This window comes from Dicentrarchus labrax, unplaced genomic scaffold, assembly GCF_905237075.1.
Source record: "Dicentrarchus labrax unplaced genomic scaffold, dlabrax2021, whole genome shotgun sequence".
Lineage (NCBI taxonomy): Eukaryota > Metazoa > Chordata > Actinopteri > Moronidae > Dicentrarchus > Dicentrarchus labrax.
Genome location: NW_026136998.1, coordinates 646,783 through 671,726, shown reverse-complemented (window position 1 = coordinate 671,726; position 24,944 = coordinate 646,783). Strand labels below are relative to the sequence as shown.

The 24,944-nt window shown below is 39.6% G+C and overlaps 2 protein-coding genes across 3 annotated transcripts; both read left to right on the top strand.

Moving 5' to 3' along the window:
• The first annotated feature begins 1,035 nt into the window (after nt 1–1,035).
• On the top strand, nt 1,036–5,983 carry vsx1 (visual system homeobox 1 homolog, chx10-like). 2 transcript variants are annotated; one of them, XM_051395727.1, is made up of 5 exons: nt 1,036–1,465; nt 2,111–2,186; nt 3,301–3,424; nt 3,815–3,995; nt 5,604–5,983. In XM_051395727.1, the coding sequence occupies exons 1-5, from the start codon at nt 1,054–1,056 to the stop codon at nt 5,882–5,884; spliced, it is 1,074 nt and encodes a 357-aa protein (XP_051251687.1). In that variant the 5' UTR covers nt 1,036–1,053; the 3' UTR covers nt 5,885–5,983. The 2 variants fall into 2 exon arrangements, with proteins under 2 accessions (XP_051251687.1, XP_051251686.1); XM_051395726.1 differs by having other exon boundaries at nt 3,815–4,010.
• A 6,798-nt stretch (nt 5,984–12,781) lies between these two features.
• LOC127361226 (zinc finger protein 708) lies at nt 12,782–24,359 on the top strand. The gene is made up of 5 exons (XM_051395704.1): nt 12,782–12,980; nt 22,146–22,323; nt 22,411–22,466; nt 22,550–22,610; nt 22,901–24,359. Exons 1-5 carry the CDS (start codon nt 12,852–12,854, stop codon nt 24,052–24,054), a joined length of 1,578 nt encoding a protein of 525 aa, XP_051251664.1. The 5' UTR covers nt 12,782–12,851; the 3' UTR covers nt 24,055–24,359.
• The last annotated feature ends 585 nt before the right edge of the window (nt 24,360–24,944 follow it).

Here is a 24,944-nt window from a genome sequence, read left to right as displayed (position 1 = left end):
TCTTTATTTGTTATTGTGACGTCAGCGAGTCCAAATCATCCAGCTGAGATTAAAGATTAATGTTTATTAAATAATAATGTTTATTAAAGATTGTTTATTAAAGATTGTTTATTAAAGATTGTTTATTAAAGAATAATGTTATTAATGTTGTTGTTAAGACAAATGAAACTTTAACTGTTAATAACCGTTTAATAATGATTAATTAATAATAAATATTATAGTGACGGATTAGTAAACATTATATTTGATATTGTTATTATTTATCCTCTTTTCTTCAACAATATATATTTACACATTTCAAGAATATAATAATTCAACAAAAACAATATTCAAGAGCTGAAATACAAATAAATATAAATATTTATATATAAACAGGATTTATTGTTATTAGTTTTTATTATTATTATTATATTACTGATTATTACTCTTTAACTTATTGTCTTTGTTTATTCTGCTGATCAATAACTCATTAGATGGTTTATTTACACTTTATTATTAATTCAGAATCAGGTTTCACATAAGGTTTATAATAACAATAAATAATAATAATAATATAATATGATCGAATATAAATAAAGACAATAACATATAATAAATCAATACAAATAAACTGACGTTATTTATTAGAATCCATATTACTATTTATTATTATTCATCATTATTTATTGTTATTTCTTAGTAGTAGTATTATTATTTATTAGTATTAGTTTTATTTATTATTATATATGTAATGAAGGATCCTGATTATCAGAAGCTGTGTGATGGATTAATGCCTCCGGATCGATTATCGGTCATTGATTAGTGAGGTCACTCTCTGATCAAAGATCAACAGGAGAAATTAAAAAGAGAGAAAATCCGGATCAGATTGGAGGGAAATTGGTGGCAATTAATCCTCCGGGATTGACTCCCCCCCGCCCCCCCCGTCCCCCTCCTCCCCGCCCTGAGTCCTGATTGGCTGTTGGCTGTGACCCCCCTGAGACCGGAGCCGGATAAAAGAGCCCGCCAACGGGACGGTCCCGGTGTGTTCATCCTCATCCTCCTCTTCCTCAGACGATGGCGGCCCGGGAGGAAACCGGAGAGAAGCCCCGAGTGAAGATGTTGTCTCCGGGATTTGGGATCGATAAGTCCCGGCTGCACGGCTCCGGGTTCCGGTCCAAAGGCTTCGCCATCACGGACCTGCTGGGCCTGGAGTCGGACCTGCAGGTGCGGCCGCCGCCCGGCGGGGCCCCCGGGTCGGGTCTGTCGGCTGCGGGCTCCGGGTCCGGGTCTGAGCCGCAGGGAGGCCTCGGAGGGTTCTCGTTCCCGGGGGGGTCGCTGCCGCTGGGACTCGGGTTCCTCTGCAGTCTGGCGGCGCAGCAGCCCGCCGGAGCCCCCTGCTTCCTGCCGGGTCACCTGCCGCTGCTGCAGGCCCGGGCCGACAGCCACTACCTGCAGAACCTGGAGGCCCAGAGGGACGCTTACTCCGGTACGGCTCGGCTCGAGGTCCAGTACTAGTTCTAGGTCCAGGTCTTTAGTCCTCCAGGTGTTTTCAGGTGGAGCTGCTGCTGAAACCGGAAATTACCAGAACTCTGTTTCTCTCTGGAACCGGGTCTATCTGCCGGTTCGGCTCCACTTTATTATTTCATTCTTTAGAATCCGGATCAGTTCGGCTCATTTTGGGTTTTAATCAACAACGAATTCACTAAATCAAATTCCCTTTGAACCGGATTGATCTCTTTCGTTCTGGCTCCGGTTCGGTTGGGTTCCACTGTCAGGGTCGTTTTTGTAAATCAGGAAAAAAATCCGCTCCTGAAATCACAGCAACACAACAGTGTTTATTAATGTTGTTGTTGTTTATTAATGTTGTTGTTGTTTATTAATGAATTCATTGGACTTTATTTATGGTTTATATATTCATTATTATTATTATTGTTATTATTATTATTATTAATCAGATAAAGATAAAATCATCCATCCGGTGCTTTCTGTTGTTTAAAAAAACAAAGAAAACTTCCGCTGTTGTTTCTTTGGTTTCCCGCGCTTGTCAATATCGGGTCAGCAATGAGATCGATAGCTGATAGGGTGATCGATGAGTGTGCGCTGACTGTGTGTGTGTGTGTGTGTCCCGCAGATGAAGAGTGTCTGTCCGACCGCAACGACTCCAAAAGCTCCGCAAACTCCCAGAAGAGGAAGAAGAGGAGACACAGGTCAGGACTTTTATTGTGAAAATCATTTCCGTCCTTTCACCTTTTTAAAAAACGAAACGATAATTTTTTTATTCGATATAAAAACCTAAATAATTATATATTTGTTCTTTTATATAATTAAATTAACTGATATCTTTTATTGTGGCTGAATTCGATTCTTTGTGCTTTTATTTCTTATTTAAAGATAAAAACGTTATTTTAAATATCTTTATCCAGAAGATAAAGAGGGACAAAATAAAGTCAGACTTTGATTATAAATAAAAGATTTAATAAGATATATTTAAACACTGTAAAACCTGATGAGTTAGTTCAACTCCTGTCGCCTTAAACAGTTTAAATTTATTTACTCCAACAATTTCAGCATTTAGCTAATTTATTTATTGTTGAAGTAAATTAAGTTAATTGTACTTAAAACGAGTAAATAAATGACCTTCATCCAGTATTATTATTATTATTATTATTCCAAATGTACTTAAAATGTGTTCACAGAATTTATCTGAATAAAGTCACTTAAATGCTTCTTTATTTAAATGTTTTTTTATTATTTTTACGTCCCCTGTCAGACAGATGATGGACCAGAAAAACTATTTATTAATTATTGATTATCAGAACGGTGGCCAATTACTTTTGGGGTTTACTATTTTAATAAGAAGAAAATGAGTGTGTGGAACAAACTGAAACCTCTGAGTTAGTTTTAATTAAATGTTTCTGGAAGATTAGATTCTGATAACTAACTAAAAAATCTAAATAATTAAACATGTTTGATTTTATATAAATGATTAAATTAATTTCTATCTTTTATTGTGACTGAATTCGATTCTTTGTGTTTTTATTTCTTATCTTTATTTTAAACATCAAAAGTTTTAGTTATTCAATCTATTTTAAATGTATTTAATAAGAAAAATGTAAAATAAATGAAAAGTGAAATAACTTAAGTAACTAACTAAAGTCTGGATTGAAGAATATACGGAAGATAAAGGAGGACAAAATAAACATGTTAAATCTGTGTTTTAAGTCAAACTTTGATTATAAATAAAATAGATAACACACACATTGTTAACCAGTCGACACGTTTCGAACAAATGAAAAATAAAAATGAAACTTGTTTCTACAGGACGGTGTTCACGTCGCACCAGCTGGAGGAGCTGGAGAAAGCGTTCCACGAGGCTCACTACCCCGACGTCTACGCCCGAGAGATGCTTGCCATGAAGACGGAGCTGCCCGAGGACAGAATACAGGTGGGACATCATCAATACCGGCTGCCGATCGATCACCAATAATCAAACACAGTTTTATTTTTATTTTTATTGTTTGTTTATTCTGCTGATCAATAAATCATCAGATTTTTATTGATTTATTTTACAAACACTGAAAATGGAAATAAAGTAGATTTATTTACACTTTCATTATAAATCAGAATCAGGTTTCACATTTTCCCCACGGGATTATTAAAGTATGTCTGATTTAAGGTTCATAATAATAAAGATAATATAATCAAATATTAATAAAGACAATAAACGTGAAACATTCAAACACTGAATTATTATTATTTTAATTATTTTATAGTTTTACTGTTAAAAATCAACAATTCAACAATTTTCATGGCTAAAACGAAACGTATTTTCCAGGTCTGGTTCCAGAACCGACGGGCGAAGTGGCGAAAGCGTGAGAAGTGTTGGGGCCGCAGCAGCGTGATGGCGGAGTACGGGCTGTACGGGGCGATGGTGCGACACTCCATCCCGCTGCCAGAGTCCATCCTCAACTCCGCCAAGAACGGCATGATGGGATCCTGCGCCCCCTGGCTGCTCGGTGAGCCGCATGCACGTCAGTGCCACGCACACGCACCACACCACGCATCAATACATCATCAATACATCAGCAATACATCAGCAATATTATCAATACATCAACAATACATTATCAATACATCATCAATACATCAGCAATACATCAGCAATATTATCAATACATCAGCAATACATTATCAATACATCATCAATACATCATCAATACATCAGCAATACATCATCAATACATCAGCAATATTATCAATACATCAGCAAAACATCATCAATACATTATCAATACATCAGCAATATTATCAATACATCAGAAATACATCAGCAATACATCATCAATACATCAGAAATACATCAGCAATATTATCAATACATCAGCAATACATCATCAATACATCAGAAATACATCAGCAATATTATCAATACATCAGCAATACATCATCAATACATCAGCAATATTATCAATACATCAGAAATACATCAGCAATACATCATCAATACATCAGCAATACATCAGCAATATTATCAATACATCAGCAATACATCATCAATACATCAGCAATACATCAGCAATATTACCAATACATCAGCAATACATTATCAATACATCAGCAATATTATCAATACATCAGAAATACATCAGCAATACATCATCAATACATCAGAAATACATCAGCAATATTATCAATACATCAGCAATACATCATCAATACATCAGCAATACATCAGCAATATTATCAATACATCAGCAATACATCATCAATACATCAGCAATATTATCAATACATCAGAAATACATCAGCAATACATCATCAATACATCAGAAATACATCAGCAATATTATCAATACATCAGCAATACATCATCAATACATCAGCAATACATCAGCAATACATCATCAATACATCAGCAATATTATCAATACATCAGAAATACATCAGCAATACATCATCAATACATCAGCAATACATCAGCAATATTATCAATACATCAGCAATACATCATCAATACATCAGCAATACATCAGCAATATTATCAATACATCAGCAATACATCAGCAATATTATCAATACATCAGCAATATTATCAATACATCATCAATACATCATCGATACAGAATCTGCAGTTATTATTGAGTTCCCTGTTTGTGTTCATTGATCAGTTTATCAGCTTTCATTGATCAATATGAAATATACAGTATTTGGTATTGATTTTCTATAGGTTGGAAGCAGAGCTTTAAACTAATTATTATATATATATATATATATTATATATATATATATATATAATATATAATTTATATATTATATATATATTTATATATAATATATTATATAACAGACAGAAAATGAATTCAAGAGAAAACAAACAAATAATTAAATTAAATGTTAAATAAGTGAATAAACAAACTTTGTAATATTTCTGTAAAGAAGCTTTTTAAAGAGTTTGTTCAGAAGATGTTTGTTAGATTGTAAACTGAATATTAAGATCATATAACAGCCTATAATTCTGCCAATAACTCGATCAATACGATGTTAAAGATGTTTCCTAGCAACAGTATAAGATGTGACTGTGGACCCTGCGGACTGAATCTCTGTCTCCGTCTCCGTCCTCACAGGGATGCACAAGAAGTCCTTAGAAATGTCCAAAAAGTGTCCCAGCCCTCCGGAGTCGGACTCTACGCGCTGCGACTCGTTCTCGGAGGGACGCGGCGGCGAGACTCGGGAGGCGGCGCGTGAGGAGGAAGAGGAGGAGCTGCTGGAGATGGAGGAAGAGGACATGGAGGAGGAGGTGGCCATCGACCTGTCCAGCTCCTCCAAACAACAGCAGGAGGCCGGCGGCTCGATAAGGCCCGCCTCCTCGCCGCGGCGGCAGAGCGAGTCCGACGGACACAGCTGAAGGTCGGGGGAGGAGTCGGCGGCGGCGGCGGCGGCGGCGGCGGGAGCACGGGGAGCGAACAGCCGTTACGTTGATTGTTACTATGCAAATTATCATAAAGCTTTATGGGAAATGCTACGTCTGTTAGCATGCTAACATATTAGCAAAGTTTATGCTAATATAAAATGAAACATTTGCACTATGCTAACAGTGTATGCTAACAGTGTATGCTAACAGTGTATGCTAACAGTGTATGCTAACATGATCACTACATAAAACTCTGATTTAAATGAATTAAATCATTAAAGTATTCTTTAATGATTATTGATCACTGGATCAATAATTAGAATCTTTAATAAATTAATTAATTAACTTAAGTTCTAATATTTGTTGAGCGTGTGATAGCAGCACTTCACAATGTGCTAGCATGTTAAGATATGTCAGTATGCTAACTAGCCTCCATGGTTACAACATTTGATGCTAATGTCTAATATTAGCGTGCTATAATGCTAACATGCTAACAAGAGTTAGCTTTCACTCATCCAGGAATCAACAACAAATCTAAAGATATTTATATTTATTTATTTAAATATGAGCTGAAACGTCTCCGACGCTCCCGACGCGACGCTGCGACACATCGGACTCGCTGAGAGCCGAGGATGTAAATGACGATGTCTCTGTTTGTGTGTTTATTATTATTATTTATCGTACCGAGAAAATCTTTTATATCTTTGTTTATTTGGAAAATAAGAGAATATTTAATGTTTATTTCTGTTGGTTTCTGTGTTTTATAGTTTCTGTCAATGAATGTAATTTAAATGTAATATTTAAAAAGTCTGTTTATTATTATTATTATTATTATTATTATGTACAGCAGCAGGTTGGTGAATAAAAACAAAGTATTTTTGGAATCACTGGAACTTTTGTTTTCCTCCTTTAACATATAAACACTGGAGATATTTTCATTTATTAATATATAATTAATCAGAATGAATTAGCGCTAACAGACTTATTATTGATCCACATACAGATAATCACATAATGCATATGTATAATTATACGTATACAGGAATCATTACTGATTAAATTCAAATCTAATCTTTTGGTATATTAAGTATAACGTTTTAATTTAAAATTTACTCTGATTTGACTCATTTAACCTTTTTATGGTTGTTTTCATGGTGGTAAGATTTAACATTTACGTTTTATCGTAATGTGCACAAAGTAAATTAAATTATTTAATTTCAATTTTGGCAGCCACAGACCTCCATACATTAAAACAATGTAACAGTTATATATAATAAACGTCAGTGTGGTCAGAAGTTATAGTTATTATCTTCAATCTAACATTGAACGATGATTTCTGTAAGTTCTATTTTTGTAATTTTAACAGATTTTAATGACTAATCATTGATAAAACAAACAATATTCAATTCAATTCAATTTTATTTGTATAGCGCCAATTCATAACAGAAGTTATCTCAGGACACTTTTCAAATAGAGCAGGTCTAGACCGAACTCTTTAACATTAATAACAGAGACCCAACAGTACCACCATGAGCAAGACCTTGGAGACAAGGGCAAGGAAAAACTGCCTGTTAAAAGGCAGAAACCTAGGACAGATCCTCCGGCTCTAGGTGGGTGGTCGTCTGTCTTGACCAGTTGGGGTGAGAGAGAGAGAGAGAGAGAGAGAGAGAGAGAGAGACAGACAGACAGACAGACAGACAGACAGACAGACAGGTGCACAGCAACAACAGTATTGGCAATGGCAATCTAGCAGGACCATGGCAGGAGGCTCCACCAGGATCGATAAGAACCTGCGAGACGAGAAAGCACAAGAACTCCGGGGAAGAAGTGAAGTTAGTAACATGCATTAAAGGGACATGAATGAGTGCAGAAAGAGAGAGGAAGAGAGGAGCTCAGTGCATCATGGGAAATCCCCCGATAGTCTAGGCCTATAGCAGCATAACTAAGGGATGGTTCAGGACTCACCTGATCCAGCCCTAACTATAAGCTTTATCAAAGAGGAATGTCTTAAGCCTACTCTTGAATGTGGTGAGGGTGTCTGCCTCCCGAACCACAACTGGAAGCTGGTTCCACAGGAGAGGAGCTTGGTAACTGAAGGCTCTGGCTCCTGTTCTACTTTTAGAGACTATAGGAACCACAAGTAGCCCAGCATTCAGAGAACGTAGTGTTCTAGTGGGGTAATAGGGTACTATGAGCTCTTTAAGATATGAAGGGGCCTGACCATGAAGAGCTTTATAGGTGAGGAGGAGGATTTTAAATTCTATTCTACATTTTACAGGGAGCCAGTGCAAAGAAGCTAGTACAGGAGAGATGTGATCTCTTTTTCTAGTTCCTGTCAGTACTCGTGCTGCAGCGTTCTGAATTAATTGGAGCGTTTTAATGGACTTATTGGGGCAACCTGATAATAAAGAGTTGCAGTAATCCAGCCTTGAAGTAACAAATGCATGGATTAGTTTTTCTGCATCTGTCTGTGATAGTAAGTGTCTAATTTTTGTAATATTACGTAAATGAAAGAAGGCAGTCCTAGAGGTCTGCTTTATGTGGGAGTTAAATGACAAATCCAAAGATAACTCCAAGATTCCTGACAGTGGTGCTAGAGGCCAAGGTAATGCCATCTAGAGTAACTATATCTTTAGACAGTGAGTGTCTAAGGTTTTTGGGGCCAAGAACAAGAATTTCGTTTTTTTCTGAGTTTAACATCAGAAAATTGCAGCTCATCCAGGATTTTATGTCCTTAAGACATGTTTGTAATTTAGATAATTGATTAATTTCATCGGGCTTGATCGATAGATATAACTGCGTATCATCTGCATAACAGTGAAAGTTAATGGAGTGATTCCTAATAATGTTACCTAAAGGGAGCATATATAAAGTAAATAGTATTGGTCCAAGTACAGAACCTTGTGGAACTCCATGACTAACTGTAGTATTTATTGAAGATTCATCGTTAACATGTACAAACTGCGAGCGATCTAATAAATATGACTTAAACCAGCTTAGTGCGGTTCCTTTAATGCCAATTTGATGCTCAAGTCTCTGTAAAAGAATATTATGGTCAATGGTGTCAAATGCAGCACTAAGATCTAATAATACAAGTACAGAGACAAGTCCATTGTCAGAAGCAATCAGAAGGTCATTATTAACTTTAACCAGAGCTGTCTCTGTGCTGTGATGAACTCTAAATCCTGACTGAAAATCCTCAAATAAACTATTGTTATGTAGAAAGTCACACAACTCTTTGGCGACTACTTTCTCCAGAATCTTAGAGAGGAAGGGGAGGTTAGAAATCGGTCTATAGTTGGCTAAAACCCCTGGGTCAAGAGTGGGCTTTTTAAGAAGGGGTTTAATTACAGCTACTTTAAAGGACTGTGGTACATATCCTGATAATAAAGAAAGATTAATCATATCCAGTAAAGAAGTGCCAATTAAGGGAACAACTTCTTTAAGCAGCCTAGTTGGGATCGGGTCTAACAGTTAACTGATGAAGATCAATAGCAGAAAAACAGTCTAAATAAGTTATACAAGTTTACATTAGCAAAAGTCCCTGAACTTGGAGAGCCACTGATAACTGTTGATGGCAGTTGGTAATTAATTTTCTCTCTAATAGTAATAATTTTATTGTGGAAGAAGCTCATAAAGTCGTTGCTACTTAAGTTTATGGGGATATGTGGCTCAATAGAGCTGTGGCTAAATATAAAGCCTGTTTGTTGAAAATTAGTTTTGTTAGATAGTAAATGTGATAATTTTCTATCATCTCTAATTATAAAATTATTATAAAATATTATGAAATATTTCCTCTTCCTGTTAAAAGAAAAGTTTTATCTCAAATAATTTAAATTGTGTCAAAGTTCAAAGTAAAATTCAGCTGTTTCCTGAAAGTTCCTTTAATATATATATCTAATGATATCTAATGATATAAATATATAACAATATATATAGAATATATTTATATTTACATGTTTATTGCTAAAATAAGTAATAATAATAATATCCATTCTGACAACTTGAAAACAGAAGTTGCTTCTGAATTACTAGTTAGTATCAACTTTAGTTAGTATTTACTTTAGTTAGTATCAACTTTAGTTAGTATTAACTTTAGTTAGTATTAACTTTAGATAATATTATCTTTAGTTAGTATCAACTTTAGTTAGTATTAACTTTAGTTAGTATTATCTTTAGATAATATTATCTTTAGTTAGTATCAACTTTAGTTAGTATTAACTTTAGTTAGTATTATCTTTAGATAATATTATCTTTAGTTAGTATTATCTTTAGATAATATTAACTTTAGATAATATTAACTTTAGTTAGTATCAACTTTATATTAGTATTATCTTAAGATAATATTATCTTTAGTTAGTATTAACTGTAGTTAGTATTATCTTTAGATAGTATTAACTTTAGTTAGTATTAACTTTAGTTAGTATTATCTTTAGATAATATTAACTTTAGTTTGTATTAACTTTAGTTAGTATTATCTTTAGATAATATTAACTTTAGTTTGTATTAACTTTAGTTAGTATTAACTTTAGATATTATCTTTAGTTAATATTAACTTTAGTTAGTATTATCTTTAGATAATATTAACTTTAGTTAATATTAACTTTAGTTAGTATTATCTTTAGATAATATTATCTTTAGTTAGTATCAACTTTAGTTAGTATTAACTTTAGATATTATCTTTAGATAATGTTATCTTTAGTTAGTATCAACTTTAGTTAGTATTATCTTTAGATAATATTATCTTTAGTTAATATTAACTTTAGTTAGTATTATCTTTAGATAATATTATCTTTAGTTAATATTAACTTTAGTTAGTATTAGCTGTAGAAGCAGTGGCGGTCCTTCCTACAGGCGACATAGGCGCTTGCCTAGGGCGCCACCTTGTGAGGGGCGCCAAATATGCAGCGAGAAAAAAATTACAATTCAAATTATAATGTCTATTTATTTTGTCAACAGTTTTTGCCATCCCTCTATCTACAACAATACTTTGACATAAAAAATAAATTAATCTTAAGTAAAAGAAATGACAATTCTGATGTGACCTTTAGCTGTTACATGTCACGGTCACAACATGCTAGCGCGCACACTGACGTGCAGTCGGTCGGCTGTGTGTCGACGGGTTACTATGGTTACTATGGTTACTATAGTTACTATAGTTACTATGGTTACTATGGTTACAGCTATAGTCCATGGAAAATGAAACGACAAAAGCCAAGAGGGCTAGGTTTGGTCGTTATTAACACGCAGTCATAATGAGACTGTCATAAGACTGGTTCAGACTGCTGGCCTGGGTTGGCCTGGGTTGGCCTGGGTTGGCCTGGGTTGGCCTTGGTTGGCCTAGCAACAGTATATAGCGTTAGCACTTTGTGTGCTATGAAATTAAAACCGAGTGGATGTGAAGAGTCTATTATTTCTGTCCATACAGCAACATTAGATTAGATTCAGTTTTTAATTAGGTTTAACTTTACTGTGAAGTTCAAGTCCCGTGAAATACAGTTTTACATCCAACCAGAGAGCAGACTAGTGCTGAGTGAGTCAGTGCCTCATGTGCAGATGAGGATATCAACATGTGGACTTTATAGACCGAGGTGATAAAGATGAGCATATACACTGATGAACACAGATAAGTATCTATTATATATTATATAAATGATATATACAGGTAGAGTATGTTTATGCAGAGAGCTGTGCACATAGAGCTGTGAGCATATGGGACTGAGGCTGTGTCCTGTATCACTCACTACTCCCTATATAGTCCACTGTGTGGGACTCCCTATGTAGTGACTAGTAGGGAATGAGTGAGTGATTTCAGACACATCCTAAGTGAATTTATATAAAAAGAATGTCAAAATGAAAATGCTTAGCAACTTAATAATAATATCATTTGAAAAATGGAAATGATTTACTCCATGTTGATAATACAATGTTTGTTATATCATTTTAGATTCATTAATAAAATATTTGGGACCACCTGCAGCTGAATCATCAGACCAGGAACAGCCATGCACCTCAGCTGCTCCGGTTTCCTCAGGTGAGTTTAATGTGTCAGTGAATGTTTGTGAAGATAAAAATGTATTGACTTATGTGAAAATGACAATATGTGGTGCCATGTCTCATCCAGTCAATGTATTTGCTCTTGTGTGTTCTCTCTATGTTTATGGACCTAGAGCCACCAGAAGAGACACAACAACAGCATGCTGCTCTTCCTGCCAACCTCACATCACATTTTACACTATCGAATTTTGCACACAATGTTTTATTGTTAGTTTCATTTTTGGTTTTGATTCTTTAGTGTGCACTTTCTGCTCTCAGATGTTGCACTACTGTTAAAAATATGTTTAAAAGTTTATTTTTGTATATTTATTATTGAACAGGTTTATTCTTTTGCACATATTGTTATATTGTTTGTATTATCATTGTTTAAATAAATGTGCAATTCTTTGGACATGAGTTATTTTCTCGTGGGGATGGGGCGCTATCAGTAAAGCTCGCCTAGGGCCCCAAATGGTCTAGGACCGCCCCTGATCTTTAGTTAGTATTATCTTTAAATAATATTATCTTTAGATAAGATTATCTTTAGATAAGATTAACTTTAGATAATATTATCTTTAGATAATATTAACTTTAGATATATTAGCTTTAGTTTGATTGTCTTTTATTTTGTATTGTTTTTTGTTCTCTGTTTTATGTCTAATTGGTTAATGTTGGAGGTTAAAATCATTATTTTTTATTATTATAAAACCATTATTTTTCAGTGTGTCTGTCCATTTAAATATTTTCAGATTATCTGTACTTTGAAAATTTAATCAATATAAAAACGAAATAAAACTTCCGCAGTGTGGCGGGAACTTTTAGCCGTTGGACGGGACAACTACGTCACTTCCTGTTTCCGCATTGGTCGCTTTTTAGCCGTGTTTTTGCTAAGCTAGCCGATTGTTAAGCGCTCGAATTGTTAAATATGATCGATTTGATCACTTTTAAAAACGACCTGTCGCTCGTGGTCAATAACTTGGCCCGCGCGGTGGTGGCGGAGATATTCACCGCGGCGGAGAAAGTGTCATTAAACACACAAAACCCCCAAACCGAGGTAAGCTATCGCGGCTAGCTGCAGCTAACGGCTAACGTTAACTCTTCCGGTTCCGGAACCTCCTGCCGTCAGCGCTCACACCAAACTCCATTTAAAAATCTACTAATTTAAACCTTTCAGTTAGTGAGATAACTCATTATTCCTCTTTAATATCTAACGACACACTGTTATTACAAACTATTTACATTTTAAAGTTTAACACCTTAAAAACTGTTTTATTAATCAGAACGTGAGAGTAAATCACCTAATAATTAATAATAATAACCCTAACCTGATAAATATGAGATAAAAAGTACAAATGACGGCTAACTGTAGCTAACGGCTAACTGTAGCTAACGGCTAACTGTAACTGACTGCTAACTGTAGCTAACGGCTAACTGTAGCTAACGGCTAACTGTAACTGACTGCTAACTGTAGCTAACGGCTAACTGTAGCTGACGGCTAACTGTAGCTGACGGCTAACTGTAACTGACTGCTAACTGTAGCTAACGGCTAACTGTAGCTGACGGCTAACTGTAGCTAACTGCTAACTGTAGCTAACGGCTAACTGTAACTGACTGCTAACTGTAGCTGACGGCTAACTGTAGCTAAGGGCTAACTGTAGCTGACGGCTAACTGTAACTGACTGCTAACTGTAGCTAACGGCTAACTGTAGCTAACGGCTAACTGTAGCTAAGGGCTAACTGTAGCTGAGGGCTAACTGTAACTGACGGCTAACTGTAGCTAACGGCTAACTGTAGCTGACGGCTAACTGTAACTGACTGCTAACTGTAGCTAACGGCTAACTGTAGCTAACGGCTAACTGTAACTGACTGCTAACTGTAGCTGACGGCTAACTGTAACTGACGGCTAACTGTAGCTGACGGCTAACTGTAGCTAAGGGCTAACTGTAGCTAAGGGCTAACTGTAGCTGACGGCTAACTGTAGCTGACGGCTAACTGTAGCCGACGGCTAACTGTAGCCGACTGCTAACTGTAGCCGACGGCTAACTGTAGCTGACGGCTAACTGTAGCTAAGGGCTAACTGTAACTGACGGCTAACTGTAGCCGACGGCTAACTGTAGCTGACTGCTAACTGTAGCCGACGGCTAACTGTAACTGACGGCTAACTGTAGCCGACGGCTAACTGTAGCTGACTGCTAAATGTAGCCGACGGCTAACTGTAGCCGACTGCTAACTGTATGACTGCTAACTGTAGCTGACTGTTTACTGTAGCTAACTGTGACAGTTATTGATCTGTAGCATTGATCTGTGGTATTGATCTGTGGTATTGATCTGTAGCATTGATCTGTGGTATTGATCTGTGGTATTGATCTGTGGCATTGATCTGTAGCATTGATCTCTGGCATTGATCTGTGGTATTGATCTGTAGCATTGATCTGTAGCATTGATCTGTAGCATTGATCTGTGGCATTGATCTGTGGCATTGATCTGTGGCATTGATCTGTAGCATTGATCTGTGGCATTGATCTGTGGTATTGATCTGTGGCATTGATCTTTAGCATTGATCTGTGGCATTGATCTGTGGCATTGATCTGTGGTATTACATTGATCTGTAGCATTGATCTGTAGCATTGATCTGTGGCATTGATCTGTAGCATTGATCTGTGGCATTAATCTGTAGCATTGATCTGTGGTATTGATCTGTAGCATTGATCTGTAGCATTGATCTGTAGTAGTAATAATAATAATAATACATTCTATTTGTAAAGCACTTTTTATAAAAGAATCTCAAAGTGCTACAGAAACCAAGAAACCAAAAAATAACAAAGAAACAAAACAGTAAGGGCAATAAGACATTAAAATCAGTAATCAATAATAATACAAGTGATCAAATACATTAAGAACAACAGTTAAAAGAGTGAAATTAGAAAAATCTAAGGACAACTGAAGAACGGCTGCCTGAACAAGAGAGTTTGAAGCCCTTTTTTAACAGTGTCCACAGACTGGGGTTTTCACAGATGTTCAGGGAGGGAGTTCCAGATGTGAGGGGCAGCGGAGCAGAAGGTCTCCCATGGTGCAGAGTCTTGAGCGGGGCTGATGGAGGAGGTTTGTGCTTTGGGACCGGAGGTTACGGGTGGATGAGTGAGGGGTAAGGAGGTCTTTGAGGTATTGGGGGCGTGGGTGATGAGGGCGATCTCGTATCGGATCCTAGAGGTTAATGGGAGCCAGTGGAGGTTCTGAAGAATGTGGTCGTATTTGTGGGTTTTCATCAGAGTTCGGGCAGCACAGTTCTGAATGAGTTGAAGGTTCTGAAGGTGTTTATTGGGTATACCGATGAGCAGGCTGTTACAGGAATCAAGCCTGGAGGAGATTAAGGCGTGGACGAGTTGTTCTGCGTCAGAGAAAGTGAGGAAGGGGCGGAGTTTTGAAATGTTGTTGATATGGAAGAAGCAGGTTTTGTACAGATGTTTGATGTGTTTGCAAAGGTCAGTTGTGGGTCCAGCTTCACACCGAGGTTGGTAACTGTGGTTGAGAGGAGGATGTCCTGACCGGAGAAGGAGATGGTGGTTATGGGTGATGACTGGACCTGATGAGGGGGGCCAATTCGTATGGCTTCAGTTTTAGAGCTGTTCAGCTGGAGGAAGTTGTGACTCATCCACGCCCTAATCTCCTCCAGGCAGTCGGAGAGGGCTAGAGATGATGATGAAGAGGGAGCAGCAGATGATGATGAAGGGAGCAGGTGATGATGAAGAGACCGGGGTAGAGGATAGGTTGGGGTTGGTTCGCAGGTATAACTGAGTGTCATCAGCATAACAGTGAATAGAGATGCCATGTCGGCTGATGACACGTCCCAGTGGCAGCATGTATAAGATGAAGAGCAGGGGTCCTAGGATAGATCCTTGGGGGTCACCACAAGTGACGGGGGCTGTTTGGGACCTGGCAGATCCCAGGCTGATGTACTTTGTCCTGTCAGCGAGGTATGAGGTGAACCAGTCCAGTGTGGAGTGACGGAGACCAATGTCGGTGTGGAGGCGGCTTAGGAGGATATGGTGGTCAACAGTTCAAAAGCCGCTGAAAGGTCGAGGAGGATGAGCAGGGAGGGGGATCCAGAATCTGCAGAGATGAAAAGGTCATTGGTTACCCTCAACAGTGCTGTCTCTGTACTATGGGCAGTGCAAAAACCAGATTGGAATATTTCAAACAGTGAATGACGTTGTAGATGTTCCTGTAGCTGTGCAGCAACAGTTTTTTTCAAGCACCTTGGACAGGAATGGAAGATGGCAGATGGGCCGGTAGTTGGAGAGGCATTCTGGGTCGAGGTTGGGTTTCTTCAGGAGAGGTTTGATAACAGCAGTTTTGAGTGTAGGGGTGGGACATGGCCAGAGTTCTAGAGTGGTTTATTATTTGTGTGATGAGAGGGCTTATGGCAGACAGGTTAGATTTGATGAGTGCTGTAGGGAGGGGGTCCAGGGGGGAGGTGGAAGGCTTCATCTCTTTGATGAGACCCTCGACTTCGATCTGTGTGACTGTAGTGCAAGTGCTGAAGAGAGCAGGTTGTGGGCAGGCAGATGGCAGAGATGGAGCTGGGGAGCCAGAGAGCTGAGACCGGATGGAATTGATCTTATCTTTGAAAAATACAAGAAACCTGTTGCAGTGTTCTGCTATGGGTTCTGTATGGGTTTGGTTTTTGGGATTGAGGAGATGGTTTATGGTGGAAAAAAGCTGTTTGGAATTTCCTGGACTGTTATTGATGATGTTGGAGTAATAGATGGACCGGGCTTCTTTAAGGGCTGCCGCGTAGGCCTTCTGGTGATGTTTGTAGGCCAGCTTGTGTACCACCAGGCCAGATGATTTGACACGCCTCTCAATGGCACTACCAGCAGCCTTCATGTTGCGCAGTTCATCCGTGAACCAGGGGGCGGTGCGGGAGAAAGACACAGTTCTTGTTTTGAGGGGGGCATGTGTATCCAGGAGGCAGTGAAGAGAGTAGTTGTAGTGTTCGACCGATTTGTTGACTGATGGATGGTTGACTGAGGCCAGCAGTTGGAGGTCAGAGTACAAGATGGCAGGGTTGATGTTTTTTATATTGCGAAAATGAATATCACATTTAGGCTTGGGGAGGGGGGACGGGCAGGAGACGCTCATGGAGATGATGCTGTGATCAGAAACGCCCAGGTCATATACCAACAGATTTTTAATGGAAGGAGAGTCAGAGATAACCAGGTCTAAAGTGCGCCCCCTGGTGTGAGTAGGTGCATCAACATGCTGTGTGAGGTTGAGACAGTCCAGTACATTAAGGAAATCAGCTGCCAACGGGGAGGAGGGATGATCTGTGGTATTGATCTGTAGTATTGATCTGTGGTATTGATCTGTAGTATTGATCTGTAGTATTGATATAAACGGTCACATGTAAAGAATTAATCAATATGAAAGGATTATTATTCTCACCTGTTGATTAAAAGTCTTAAAGATTTGAACAAACACAAATAGTGCTGAATCAGTTAATCAATAAAAGCACATATACTTTAGTTATTGATTGATCCAATCAGTCTCATATTTAGTTTAGGTGTATCGCAGTGATTTTTTATGTGTTTTCTGGCATTTTATCAAATAATCTTGTAACTGATAATAATAATTAAAGCTGCAAGCAGCGATGGACGGGACCTTGCACTCCACGCAACTCGGGGCGTGCTGCAGCCGCGTCACGTGCTGTCGTAACACGTGCGGACCACGACATGAAAATCTCACGTAAATCAGCTCAAAATCGCCACGCAGCACTTACTTCCTGTTGCCACTAGGTGGCACTATCACTATGCGTTCAGGGCGGGACTCTTATCAGGCATGTGAAGTTTGGAGCCGATTGGACTATGTACACTCAAGTTATAGCAACTTTGTGTGTTCTGGCGGTACATCAAAGTGTGACGCCACGCCACAGACACGCCCTGTAACAAAAACTCACAACAATCAAGAAATATCATAAGAACATGTTTTCCATTTTCTGAATAGATTTCAGCTTGATCTGATCAAGTATAAAAAAATGACATTTCCTTTCACCACTAGGTGGCGCTCTCACTATTACTGAATATTATCACATAGACATGTTCAGGGCGGGACTCTTATTGAACATGTGAAGTTTCGTTGCAGTCGGATCATGTACGCAGAAGTTATGACGAATCCCTCTTTCATGGTGAAAGTTTGAAATTGGATGCCACGGGACGCCACGCCACGGGCACAATGTTGGACGAAACAAACTGACTGCACTGACCAATTTTGAAGTAGATCCAATAGAACCTGTAGGAGGAGTTAGTTAAAATAGAAGCTCTGAAATGCCTAAAAGGACATCACAGTGTGACATTCGTTCAAAATGGCCAACTTTGACGGCACGCCACGGACACGCCCTTCAACGTACAGTGAAAAAATGAACAGCGTTCATTCAGCACCATTTTGTGACTGTACTGACCAATTTTGAAGCAGATCCGATAAATTCCCTAGGAGGAGTTCGTTCAAATACAAGCCCAAAAAGTCAAAATGACCACAAAATGATGAAAATAAAAATTTAAATTGCAGACTTCCTGCAGGTTTTGGGGCATGGGTCCAAGAGGCTTTTCTGCTTCTTTTATCATGATACACATGCGTAGCAATTTTCGTACATGTGGGCCTTACGTGTCTTGGGGGCTGATTCTGGGGGGGCGTGGCTTAGCCGTTTTGCGGCGCCCCTGCACTGGGACAATGTCATATCGGTATTTTAGCTACGTTTGAATTTTGTGCAAATTTTCATGCCATTTTGAGAATGTTGCGGGGGCCAAATATGCGGTGGAAGTCCCAGAGGTATAATAATAATTCCTAGAGGAACAATAGGGTCCTTGCACTTGTTAGTGCTCGGTCCCTAATAAAAGATGATTAATTGCTGATTCCTTCTTCATGTTCATCATCATCAGTCACTACTAGGGATGGGGCTGATCCGATCCAGTATCGGTATCGAGACCGATACCAGCGTAATTCACAGATCTAATTTTCCCGATCCATCCTGCGCAGATATCCGATATCAATGAGCCATGTCTGCGTTAACGTTGTCTGCTGAAATGACTCCACAAGTGATTCCTGCCGGCCAGTCTGCTGGCTGGCTGTGTAGGGGATACACTACTTTTTCATTAGACAGGTAATTAATCACTGGGGATTAATAATACACTCGTAAATGGGGCACCACCTCCGTTGTTTAGCTACTGGAATAATCCGGAGGAAATTATTCCACAGATCTAATCAAATCAATTTCAAATCAATTTATCAAATTTCAAAATCTATATTTAATCTCAATATTTCTGAAGTAGTGATTTCTTTTACACGATTCATCGATTTCCCCGCATCAAATCAAACCTGCACAGACAAGGACATACGGTTATATATATATATAAACAAATATAACAAATATAAACAAAATCAACAAATAACAGAATATGTGGACAGTAAATTAATTATTAATATTGGGCGATTCAGGAGCGATGGTGGATTTTGCGATACGGCAGTAACCTTAGAATATTACGGGAGTAAAATTTAAGACTATGATGCCCTAATCGAAAATTCTTCTAAGCTTAAACTATGGGAATCAAAGCTCACAGACAGACACCAACTCTTGGGAAGTGTGTGGGACCCCGGCAGTGTATGTGGGTTTCAGCCTACTTTGTTGTAGAGATGGGGGGACTTCAGAATCTTTCTCCTCCGGCTGGTACTGCTCGGCTGCTGTTCAGAATCACAGGTCCAAGAACGTGTCGTCACCGATACCAGTGGCAAGCGCTCCAGTCCAAGGCCCAGCGCGGCTTGGCGCTTTGAGTGCGTTGGAGGCAGGTAGTCTGGAGGATAGTGTCTTTTTCCGGCTGAAACGTTTATACGTCTCCTTGAGCGGTCAACCACGGTGATGTCCTTCTGGCTTGTGATCAATGTCTTAAGAAAAGTTCCTCAGAGTGGTTGGTCTTTGGCTTTGATTATGAACTAATCCAACTTCTGGTCTAAAATAACTGTAGGACGAAACGCTGGCCTTGCGAATCCTCTGTAGTCAGTAAGTCCAAGAATTAAACTAAATTCACTTTCTGTGAATCAGGCGACAATACTTGACAAGATATATAAACTAAAACAAACTTATAAAAGAATTAACTTTGTTCGTGTCTTGAGCCTTCAAAATAAAAGTACTAAAAAGTACTTCAGCGCCGCAAATTATTACGTGAAGAAAAATTCAACACGTGTCTCAAACGAAGTAAAATAACGTACGAAATCAAAGTAGAACGAAAGTAAATAACGAATGGATCCAACGTAGATTTGAGAAGAGAGTTTTGGAAGTGTAAAAGTAAGAGAGAAAAAGAAGACCGGGGTCTATATTATATATGTTTTAGTCTGGAGGCGTATCCTGATAGGCTAATCGCGTCACTTCCTTTAGCGATATTTCGATATTCGTAACTTTATTAACTCACTTCTATCGTGTTTTAAAGTTTTCGAAATCCTAATTCACCATCCACAGAACCCACCATGACTTAATACATAGTTTACATGTTTTAACATAACATAACCGAAATTACTTTATGTAAAAATAAAAGCAGACCTAGTTAAAATGTCACAAACATGCATATGAAGCAACACTAATGGATTGTACATATTTCATATAGTGTTATAAGTTATAGCTTAATTCTTGTTATAAAATTGTGTGTCAGGCATTTACCATTTGGAATAATACACAACTATAAAACAAAAACTGTTTTGAAGATACCTTACGCTATACCAGAATCTTACCAAAAGGTGGCACTGTGGCTCCATCAAACATTCAGACATTTTACACATGATTTTGTAACTTAGTCCAATCTGAAGACAGAAACATCAGACAAACATTACATTTGCGATCTTCTCATGCTGGATGGCAATCTGTTAATTTTGAGAAGATGAAATTTTAACATAATACTACAACAGAACTAAATCTATATCCGTGCAACTGTTGTTACTGCTTCCTAGATTGGAATGTCCACTATCAAAAGAAAACATCGTAACAGCGGGTCAATGAGACACAGAGTAATGAGACACGCCCCCGCTCAGGAAATCCATTCAGCAGTTTGCAGCCAGCTAGCAAAGCCGTGATTCAGAGAGGAGGAAGCTCCCTCGCGTCGTACAACACTACGAACACAATCAAACATTTAAAAAAGCACCACACAAAAGAGCACGAGGATTATTGGGTCAAAATGAGAACCACCACTTGATTGTTAAAGTAGTATTACAGTTGTTATACGATACAGGGCTATATATGAACATTTGAAGCAGTAACATTATCCTGTGTTTCTTATATTTCAAATATTTGACATTTTGGGAATTTAATAAATATTGACATGACAATCAGTTTGAAACCCTTACAGTTGTATATTTGTTTTCAGAATGGGATTTTTCCTGTTAATAGGATTTCCTGTTTTTCTGACTTCCTTTTCTGACCTTATACTTACCTCAAGTTTCCTTTTGGGACATACATGCATACATACGTACAGATCATACTGCCTGTTGAGAGGAGTTTATTTCAGCCTCATATAAAGTCAACAATAATGATGAATAATAATATTAAAGCAAACAGAGCTCTGGTATCGGAATAGTATCGGCATCGGCAGATATCCAAATTCAGGTATCGGGATCGGATCGGAAGTGAAAAAATGTGCATCGGTGCATCCCTAGTCACTACTATTAGTGTAGTTGTTGCTACTGTTGTTGCTGTGCACCTGTCTGTCTGTCTGTCTGTCTCTCACTCTCTCTCTGTCTCTCTCTCTTTGTCTCTCTCTCACTCTCTCTGTCACTCTCTCTCTCTCTCTCTCACTCTCTCTCTCTCTCTCTCTCTCTCTCTCTCTCACCCCAACTGGTCGAGACAGACGACCACCCACCTAGAGCCGGAGGATCTGTCCTAGGTTTCTGCCTTTTAACAGGCAGTTTTTCCTTGCCCTTGTCTCCAAGGTCTTGCTCATGGTGGTACTGTTGGGTCTCTGTAATTAATGTTAAAGAGTTCGGTCTAGACCTGCTCTATTTGAAAAGTGTCCTGAGATAACTTCTGTTATGAATTGGCGCTATACAAATAAAATTGAATTGCCAAGAGTCTCATTAGCTGCTCATTAATGATCCTGATGTTATATATTACAGACTGTGACTGTGTAAAGGTTTGAAGGTTTGATCCTCAGGTTCCTGCTCGTTGTGTTTGTGCTTCTTCCAGGAGATCCTCAGCTCTCTGGTGGACAGTCTGTGTGCTGAAGCCGTTGATAAAATCCTGAAGATCGTTGAGTTGGCTGCTGTGAAAGAGGAGACCACAGGAGACCTGAAGGATCCGGATCCACCAGAGTCTGCAGAGAGCAGCCAGTGTGTCAGGAAGTCCACAGGAAGTGAGCTGGAAGGTGAGTGTCCCCGTCTGTGCGTCAGCAAGGTGGTTGAACGATGAACACGAGTCCAGCAGGTGATCAGACATGTTTCCTGTGTTTCAGGTGCAGATGGAGGCGAGCGCCCCCCCTTAGAACAGACCTACATCGTGGTCTACGGGGTCAGTGACTGAATCCACCTGGACCGCAGGAAAAAGATCCTCAGAGCCGCCTGAACTCTGACCCACTGTTTCCTGTTTTACAGAGCGCTGCTGTTGACTCCAAGTGCCTGCTGCTGTCACTGCAGACCGCTGGTAATGCTAATGGTGAGTTAGCCAGTGAATCAGTAATCACTGATCAATACTCGCTGTAATCAGTTCATTCTCTTTGTTCTCTTTTTTTAAAGTTATTTTTTTTGGGCTTTTATTGCCTTTATGATAGATAAAAGGCTGCAGACAGACAGGAAGGATGGGGGCAGAGAGAGAGAGGATGACACACAGCAAAGGGCCGCAGGTTGGATTCGAACCCGGGCCGCTGCAGCAAGGACTCGGTACATGGGTCGCCAGCTCTACACACTGAGCTAACCAGGCACCCCCTCTTTGTTCTCTTGTTGCAGGTGAAGCCGAGACTCCACCCAGCGAGCACTGCCCCTCCCCCCCGACCCTGCAGGCTGATCTCCCCGACCACGAGTACGCCCGGCCACCCTCGCCGCCGCTCGTCCTCTCCCCGCCAGCGGAGGGCGGAGTCAGTGTACCGCGCAGCAGGAAGCAGCACCACAGCCGGCGGAAGAAAGGCTCCAACCGGTGTGAACCTGCGACCCACCGGCAGTGTCCGCAGTGCGAGATGCTGTTTCCAAACGCAGAGCGGCTCACCGACCACGAGAGGAAGTCCCACCCGCTGTGCTCAGTGTGCGGGGCGGCGTTCACCGGCGTCCTGAGGCTCCGCGAGCACGAGATCAAAGAGCACGGGCTGCTGCCGTACGCCTGCGACTACTGCCCCAAGAGGTTCAACCACAAAGCGCACCGCGACCTGCACGTGAAGGCGAGGCACACCGGCGAGAAGACCTGTCACTGCGACATCTGCGGGAAGGGCTACTCCTGCGTCAGCGTGCTGAAGACGCACCGCATGACGCACTTCGACAAGACCTTCATCTGCGACGTCTGCGGGAAGAGCTTCTACCACGCCTGTCACCTGACGCGCCACAAGCTGGTGCACCAGGAAGTCCGGCCGTACCGCTGCTCCACCTGCGGGAAGGGCTTCACGCAGGCCGCCAACCTGCGCAGCCACCAGGCCGTCCACACCGGAGAGCGGCAACTGTGCTCCGTCTGCGGCAAGAGCTACCGCTGCCTGAAGAACCACGTCATCAGCAAGCACTCGCACGAGCTCCCCGCCGACCAGCTGCCCGCCAGAGATGCCATCGTCGCCTGCGAGGCGTGCGGCAAGAAGTTTCCCAACCCGTCGCAGCTCCGAGTCCACCAGAGGAGCCACACGGGGGAGAAACCGTTCCACTGCGACGTCTGCGGGAAGAGCTACCGGCTGAAGGAGCTGCTGAGGGACCACCGGTACACGCACACCGGGGAGAAACCGTACCGCTGCTCGCTCTGCTCCAAGACCTTCAACCTGGCCGCCAGCTTCATGAGGCACCGCAGCATCCACAGCGGGGAGACGCCGCACAGCTGCCTCGCCTGCGGGAAACACTTCCGCCTGCTCACCTTCCTCAAGGCTCACTTGCAGACCAAAGCTCACCTGAGGCAGACGCAGCAGAGGTAGAGCGCCGCCTCCGACCTCTGACCTTCCTTCACACTATACAGCCAAAAGTGTGTGGACAGCCTTGTGTGGATCTTTATCCGACTGAAGTTCTGTGGAGCACTGACACTCTTCCAGTCACTGAAACACCTGAATTAGATTAAAATGAGTAAATATCCTGGAAACCTGGGGGGGGGGGAGTGAACAGTGTCAGTAACAAACTACTGAATGATTGATTACAATATTGATTGAAATATTACTGATGATGGTTTCTATGAGTCAGAGCTCTTATAATGACAACAACAATAAACAGGAACAAAGAAAACCGACACGTGGTTCATTTATGAAAAACACACAAATAATAAGGATAATATTTTTATATAATAATAATAATAATAATAATAATGATAATAATCTTCTTCCATTCAAAAGTCACTATTTAAAGAACTTCACAAGTTCAACTTCATAATTAGCTTTAAACTCTAATATATTTATGATTTATATATAATAACAATTATTATTATTATTTATTATCAGTAATAACATAAGTAATCATGAAACAGACAGTTTATATTATTAATAATAATAATAAGGTCTCTGCAGATGTTTCTATATGTTTTATATCTACGGAGGAATTTAAGGTCATAAACAGCAGCTGATGTTTTCTTTAATCTGATGAGTTAATTTAATTTAAACTGTTTATTCAAACACACTGAAAAATATTTGATTTAAGTAACTCAAGTTTTTATTGTTAATTCATTAAAGTTTGACTCATGCAGCTTTTCTCCAAACTTATTTAAAATGTGTTCACAGAATTTATCTGAATAAAATAACTTTTTTATTCCAATGTTACCAAGTTACCAAAAAAAACAACCTGTTGATGTTGTTGATGTTGTTGATGTTGTTGATGTTGT